Here is an 8,119-nt window from a genome sequence, read left to right on the forward strand (position 1 = left end):
CTCTGGGGTGACGTTGCTTTCACAACGTTTTCATGGCAGACTTTTTACAGGGTGGTTTGCCATTGTCTTTCCCAGTCATCTACACTTTCCCCCCAGCAAGTTGGGTACTCATTTTACCAACCTTGGAAGGATGGAGGCTGAGTCAGTCTCGAGCTGGCTACCTGAAAACCCAACATCTGCCAGTGATTGAGCTCAGGTTTCCCACAATTTCCTAGAGCGTCTCCATGCAACGTGCCTGGTGCAATATGTCCCTTCCGCATGACATCATTGCTCTGTGCACACTGTGTGGCAGCGGGACTCTTTGGGGCCAGGGATTCCCCCAGCAGCCTTCTCCCTGCCAGCGGGTTGGGGCCTGCCAAACTGGTGGATCCCCCGCCAGGAACTTGGCAGCCCTATGCAGGACTCTGCTGGTGCTGTGACCATCTGGTACCTATAACCCTGTATATGATTTTTGCCTTAGAGGATGTTTATACATTCCTGGAGATACCGGTGCCACTGTCAGGGTTTAATTAGACAGAGTATCTGAACCTGGGACTGTCTTAGTCAACCTTTACTCTCTGAGTCACCCTAGCCTTTTCTGACTTTCCTTGACCTTTCTGAGCCCAGAAATAGAAATAATGGGCTGAGTATGTAAGATCCCCATCACAGTGTTGATTGACAATTACATTGGTTCCTATGGATGGGGAAAGATACTTAATTTAGTCTTGTTTAAGGCTGAATGCCAACCACCCTGAGTTATGAGTCTTGGCAGGCAACCAAGGATACATTCTTTATAAAATTACAGTGCACTCTAATTGAGTATTTAATTAATTTGATTAATTTTGTATGCAGCATACCAGATCCTTATATGTTTTAATGAATTCACATTTGGAATTGCTTTTGAGATAGCAGTTGGTGTTGGAAGGAGTGAGGAACAAGACATCTGCCTTTCGCAGGGGAAAGACGCTTAGTGGCTTCTGTTTGCCACCCTTCAGTAAGGGAAGAGTGACTTTGGTACCACACACTTCTGCTCATGTACCAAGATACCATGAGTGGATGAAATCAGAAGAGCTACAGCGCCTGACTGCATCTGGGCCACTAAGCCTGGAACAGAAATATGAGATGCGGTGCAGCTGGCAAGAGGATACTGACAAATGCACATTTATAATACATGGTACAGATAAGTGGTCCAGGCAGTTAGGAAGTGGTCCAGGCAGTGAGGAAGTCCAGGCAAGTGGGGAAGACTGCATGGTGGGAAATGTAAATTTGTTCCTCACAGACTCTGAAGATCCAACATTGGGAAAGATTGAAGTCATGATTGGAGAGGCCAGCTACTGTGGAAGAGGTTTTGGTAAGGAAGCCACTCAGATCCTGATGTCCTATGGAATGACATGCCTAGGACTTGTCACCTTTGAAGCTAAAATAGGATTAGAAAACAAAGCCAGTATCAGCATGTTCAAAAAGCTTCATTTTAAGGAGGTGGGAGTAAACAGTGTCTTCCAAGAAATTACTCTCAGATTAAAGGTGGATGAACAGGGAGAATGGTTACTTGAGCAAACCAGCCATGTGGATGAAAAAAAATATAGTATCATGAAACTACAGAATCAGGCTTGTAATCGTTGATAGCATTTTTGGATGCATGGGCTTCCTAAGTCTTTCCCAAGGCTGGATTTCAAAGCATCAGTGACAACACTATTATTTATTTATTATTTTAGATTTATATCCCGCCCATTCTATGAAGACTCAAGGCTGCTAAAAACATAAAATAAACAATAGTAAAACAATCAGATATGAGGTTGTACTGGATCAGAATTCAAGCTGTTCTCCTGGTACTCTCCATACCCCAACCTCTAATTTCATTGCAATTAACCATTTCTTAATTGGAAAAAAAGTCTTTGATAATTTGAAGGAATTCACGACACAGGGTTGATGTTCTACGCACCAATCTTTCTTTGTCGGACCGTGGTCGTTTATTTTATACGCTATTCTTTACACAATCATTTACTAACAGCATGCAGAACAAGGAGACAGATGTTTACCTTAGCTCTACCACAAATGTGTATTCCAGGAAGGAGGTGAAAGGTACAGAACATTTTTAGGCATCAACAATCTTGCATAAGGGCAAAGTACACAGAGACTTAAGACTGCCTTCTAAGTCTATAGAGGAATTCAGGCCAAGGCTGGTGTGCCAAACGTTTGACCTTTCATTCAATAATTAAAATGGAGTACATTCAACAATTGTTTACAGCGCAAACACCATTTTACATTGTTTTAAATCTCCTGCCCTGCATGAAAACTATGCTTAAAGTACATCAGTGTGTGTTTGTGCCTGTGTGTTTGTGTGTTTGAGGCACTGCTGTTGAAGACGCAGCTGCGCTGGGCAGGGCATATTTCTAGGATGGAAAACCACCGCCTTCCCAAGATTGCCCTGTATGGCGAACTCTCCACCGGTCATCGAAATAGAGGGGCACCAAAGAAGAGGTACAAGGACTCCTTGAAGAAATCCCTTAGCACCTGTCACATCAACCATCACCAGTGGTCTGACCTAGCCTCAGATCGCAAAGCATGGAGGCACACCATCCACCAGGCTGTCTCTTCCTTTGAGAACGCACGCATAGCTGGTCTTGAGGACAAAAGGTGATTGAGGAAGAATCGTACTGCTACAGGACCAACCCTAAATCAGACTTTTCCCTGCAGCCGCTGTGGCCGGACCTGCCTGTCCCATATTGGTCTTGTCAGCCACCAGCGAGCCTGCAGCAAACGTGGACTATTGCACCCTTCTTAAATCTTCGTTCGCGAAGCCAAGCCGAGAGAGAGAGAGAGAGGTGTGTTTGTGCACACACCAAAACAAAACAAAACACACTGCACATCTGAGCAATTATTTCATTCCAAGAATCAATAAATATTTTTTTTTTGAAAAAAGAATTTACATTTGGGATTGAAGTTAAATAAATAAGCTCAGTTCTCATCCAATCCTATCTTGACACTCACTCTCCCTCCTTCTCTCTCTCTCTCTCTCTCTCTCTCACACACACACACACACACAGCAACAATGTTTTGAAGATAAAATGGAATGACCCCATATACTTTGCCCAGAGCTCTTTAGGAGAAGGGTGGGATACAAGAATGGAATGAAAAAAAATAAATAATAAGATTTTTCACTTATGTTCTCCCGCAGGTTGGAATTGACCTTGACTGGCTGGTGTGAGTCATGTAGCATTATGTGATTAACCAGTTTCTCATTTCCTCCATTTGTCTGTTCCTATTCTTACAAGATCTTAGAGGCTATTTAAAATTAAACTGAATGGCTCTCAGATCTTCATGCTTTCGTACATTCTTCTGCAAAAAGCTTTTTATTAACCAAGTGAAGTTGAGGGAGGGCATAAGGACAGCAGGATCTGTACTGCATCCACAAATAGACATTAGAATTCAGAAACATTTTACCAAACTGGCAGACTATTGAAAGACAAAAAATGAAACAGGACAGCGTCTCAAAGTAAAGATTGCTTTACTGACTGAAACTTAATTTACAATATATCTATTTGGCATTCCTGTGTACTCAGTTTCTTCTACATGCTGCTATACATCAATAGCACTAAGAACAAAAGGGGTGTAGTCATAGGTCCACAAGATCATGACAGAAACTGCTGGGCTCTGTCTCCCTCTGTTGACATGAATGTAAAACAGGGAAATGTTTGTCTTAATACTCCCAGGGTTGAAAAGGGCCTTAGCAAATACAGTATGAAAGATAGCAGAGACTACTTCTGCCCTGAGAATCATTTTCAAATGTGTTTTTTTCATGGGAATAAACGCTGCAATTTACTGTCATCCTCCCTGTCAGCCATTAATTGCAACACAAAACCACAAATGGAAAATGTAGCAGATGTTTCCTGTCTCAAACCTGTAAAATGTATTTTACTTCGCCTTTCACTTCATAACATCCTTTGTGATGTATTTATTGTTAATGTCAAAATGGCACCGTCTGTTTCTCCCTTCTGATATTTGTGTGAATTGTGTCAGTCTCTTGGTAGAGTCCCTATTTATTAGTTAACATGGTAGACTGTAGGAGCTCCCTTGTCCTGAAACCAGTTGCTCCTATCCCTCCATCTTCAAAGTTAATAAATGTTGTTATGAACACACCTGTCTCTGCTGTGGGAACCTCAGAGCAAGAACCTCGGTGAATACTCTATTCTTGATCTGCAAGCAAAATATAACATGATGTGGTGTCAGAAGTGGTTCTGTGACTTCTTTGGATCTTCATCGCTATATGAGATTAAACTTTTATTAATTGAACATTTCAAGATTCCATCAGATTTATCCTTTGTGGGGAATTTAGGGGAGAACTCCAGATGACAGGAACAGACATTAAAACTATACCTAGCAGTCAAAAGGCTGAAGAAGAATCTGAGGGTTATAAAAGTACAGTCTTGCTTCAATGCATAGGAGAAAATGCCCTTGAGATTTATAACAAAATGCTAGAGCTGTTTGCAGACCCTGATAATAGCATTGTAACAGTAAACTTGAGTTTACTCAAGGAAAAATCCTGTGTTTGAAAGATACCCATTCTGGCAACTACAAGGCAGTGAGGCTGCTGAAATAGATGGTTTTGTCACAAGGCCAAGAGAAAAAAGCCCAGCATTGCGAGTTTGATTTCCTTGGTTAGTGAACCAGAGTTGTCCACTTTTATTTTAGCTGTTAGATTGCTATGGAGTTTGTGCATCAAAACCAGTAGCTGTTTATCGATGTTTGTAACGGACAGGCCTGACCAAAGCTAGTCCCTATCCACTGAGTCAAAAGCAGCCTTTAGATCCACAAAAGCTGCAATCAGGTGTTTGGTAGGGCCCTTTACACATTTTAGGGCAAGATGGTATAAAATCAGGTAATAACCAATTATACTTTGACCTTTTAGCCTGCTTGTTCTGGGCAGATACTTTGGTTGGAGGCTTCCTAAAAGATATTTGCTGTACATTTTGGAGACTATATTCAGCAGGCTAAATTGGCAGTAATAGCAGGGAATCTGTTTATCCCAATTTTTATATATTGGGATCATGATGTTGCGTTTACACCCTAAGGGGAGGTTCCCTGTTGTGTTGATCTGGGTGAATAGTTTGGCAAAATTGGGGCCCACCAGTCAGGGAAGTATTTGAAGAGTTCTGGGGGCTAATAGCTGATGAAAGTTTTCATTGTTTATATTAAAGAAGAAGATATTGGATTTATATCCCACCCTCCACTCCGAATCTGAGTCTCAGAGTGGCTCACAATCTCCTTTACCTTCCTCCCCCACAACAGACACCCTGTGAGGTGGGTGGGGCTGAGAGGACTCTCACAACAGCTGCCCTTTCAAGGATAATCTCTGCCAGAGCTATGGCTGACCCAAGGCTATTCCAGCAGGTGTAAGTGGAGGAGTGGGAAATCAAACTTGGTTCTCCCAGATAAGAGTCCGCGCACTTAACCGCTACACCAAACTGGCTCTTATATGCTACTGTCCTTTTCAGATTGAGCCAGTGGGAGCATTCTGGGGAAAAGGAAGAGATGGCAGTTAGCAGACTTCAGTGCTGAAGTAATTTTGGTTCTGAAAGTGTTTTAGTTAATTTTTGATGTGTTCATAGAGATAATAATCAAGAGCCAGTTTGGTGTAGTGGTTAAGTACACAGACTCTTATTTGGGAGAACCCGGTTAGATTCCCCACTCCTCGACTTGCAACTGCTGTAATGGCCTTGGGTCGGCCTTAGCTCTCACAGAGCTATCCGTGAAAGGGCACTGGCTGGCACTGGGGCTTTCACTAAATCGATAGGGGGCTTATCCCCTAAAGCCCCACTGCTATGGCCCTGTATAACTCTGCTTTGGGCTGCACTGTGAACTGGGTTGATAGATTTCAGCAGATTATTAAGTTTATGATTACTAACATAAAACCAGAAAGCAAGTGGAATGTGCACAACAACAGTATCTTGTGAATACTTTTTTTGTTTCACTTTCTAACTCAGCTGGTGAGCATTAGTTGTGTGACAGAAGGATTATTTTGATTCTCTTCATGCCCCAGCACAGTTCTGTGCAAAGCTACACCCCAGAAGTAACTAGAGACAGTGTTTGATGTCACAGGTTTCTCACTGAAGTGTGAAACAAAGAGCCAAGCACACAGAGGAATGATTTCGTGAAGTAATTGAGAATTGTTTTTTCTGGCATAACACTCACTGCTCTCTTTAATCTAATCCTTTTAAGGCGACTTCTAGCAGGCATTTTTCTCCACTTTGCAAGATAAAGTAATGTAGCAAGTGTGCCCATGAATTAAAAGGATTGAGAGATTTTTAAATTTTATTTATACCACACTTTTCTCACTAGTGGGGACCCAACATTGTTCTCCTTTCCTTCATTTAATCCTCACAACAGCCTTGTGAGGTAGCTTAAGGTGAGAGTGTATGACTGGGCTCAAGGACACCTAGCAAGTTTCCATGGGTAAGAGGATGTCAAATGTGGGTTTCCAGGATCCTAATCCAGACTCTAACCAGTATACCACACTGGTTTTATTTGGGCTTACAGTTAGTTTTCAAAGAAGGTTTCTGTGAAGAATGTACTCTGGTGTGGATGTTTACCAACAGTCCTTACATGGACATTAAGCTGTTGTGAGCTACTACAAGAACCTTTGGGCTAGACAATTAATAAAAATATTTTAAAACACACAAATAGATAATTACAATATACTGTGTAGGCATGACTGCCCCAGTTATTGACACATCCCCAGATACATACAGAGTTTCTGAGGGAGAAGAGCTGTGTCTATGATGTTCTACATGTGAGCTAGTTTGGTGTAGTGGTTAACAGTGCAATCCTAAAGAGAGTTACTCTGTTCTAAGCCCATTGAAATGAATTAGCTTAGACTGGAGTAACTCTCCTTAGGATTGCAGTGTAAGTGTGCAGACTTATTTGGGAGAACCGGGTTTGATTCCCCACTCCTCCACTTGCACCTGCTGGAATGGCCTTGGGTCAGCCATAGCTCTGGCAGAGGTTGTCCTTGAAAAGGCAGCTGCTGTGAGAGCCCTCTCCAGCCCCACCCACCTCACCACAGGGTGTCTGTTGTGGGGGAGGAAGGTAAAGGAGATTGTGAGCTGCTCGGAGACTGAGATTCAGAGTATAGGGCAGGATATCCAATATCTTCTTCTTCTAAATAGTATTTCAATTATGTGGCTGATAGGGGGTGCACACCACCTTTTAACACTGTGATGCATGTCAGTACCCAGAAATTGCCTGAATTATGGTCTGTTTGCTTGTTTTTACTTTATTGGACATCTTCATTTTGCATGGGCAGTCTTTCAGTGTATTCTTTTTCTCTTTTTTTAAAATTGTCATCAGGTTTCTGTTCTTCTTTCACTTCTGCATATGGGAGGGTTGCAAAATCAAGGTTAATGACACACGGATCTCTGGCTCTCAAAGTTTCAGCCTATACATTTTTGCTACTGTTTTGGAATGTCCAAACATCACAAGGAATTAAAGGGCAAAGGAATCTCCCCTTTCAATAGCCTTTACCTGAAACAACCAAGATCCAGAAACCACGAGGTTAAACAAGAGTGTGAAACCATTCCCCAATATTATATATTTTATTTAAAATGTTTTAAACAGTTTTTAACCATTGTTAGAAAAGCAAAAATGCAGGATGGAATCAGATAAGCAGATAAATAGGACGTGAACAGATAAATAGGTATGGTTTTATTTTAATAAAACAAATATAAATATAATAAAACATACATAAATATGAAGCCACAATGGCATCCTCTCTCTATCAGTGGCAGAGTTTCTTAGATCCAAAGCACCATGACATAGCCAGTATTCTCCTGCTGCAGTACATATGCATTGCTAAAGATAAAGGTGTGATCTTGGGGTCTGCAGCCTAGCAACCTTAAATGGCAGTGGTAGGGCCAGCTCCACGGTTCCCCCCCCTGTTGTGGTGTGGGTATGCACTGAAGCTGATGTAAAGCCAGAGGAAAGGGGACTGGATACCTAAAAGGTTGAAGGTAGACACATATATAAAAAGATTAAACAAAATGTAACTCCAATGTTACAATGCACTTGAATATTAAAAATAGGGCTGTAGGCTATGTGGGTTGCACGCTGTGAAGTACACATTACATACAATGCAGTAGACACT

The 8,119-nt window shown here is 41.8% G+C and overlaps 1 protein-coding gene across 1 annotated transcript; it reads left to right on the forward strand.

The window, feature by feature from the left end:
* The first annotated feature begins 924 nt into the window (after window positions 1-924).
* LOC132573299 (alpha/beta-tubulin-N-acetyltransferase 9-like) lies at window positions 925-1,664 on the forward strand. The gene has a single exon (XM_060240805.1). It carries the CDS (start codon window positions 1,036-1,038, stop codon window positions 1,600-1,602), a length of 567 nt encoding a protein of 188 aa, XP_060096788.1. The 5' UTR covers window positions 925-1,035; the 3' UTR covers window positions 1,603-1,664.
* Window positions 1,665-8,119: the final 6,455 nt, after the last annotated feature.

This window comes from Heteronotia binoei, chromosome 6 (assembly GCF_032191835.1).
Source record: "Heteronotia binoei isolate CCM8104 ecotype False Entrance Well chromosome 6, APGP_CSIRO_Hbin_v1, whole genome shotgun sequence".
In the NCBI taxonomy this organism is placed as follows: domain Eukaryota; kingdom Metazoa; phylum Chordata; class Lepidosauria; order Squamata; family Gekkonidae; genus Heteronotia; species Heteronotia binoei.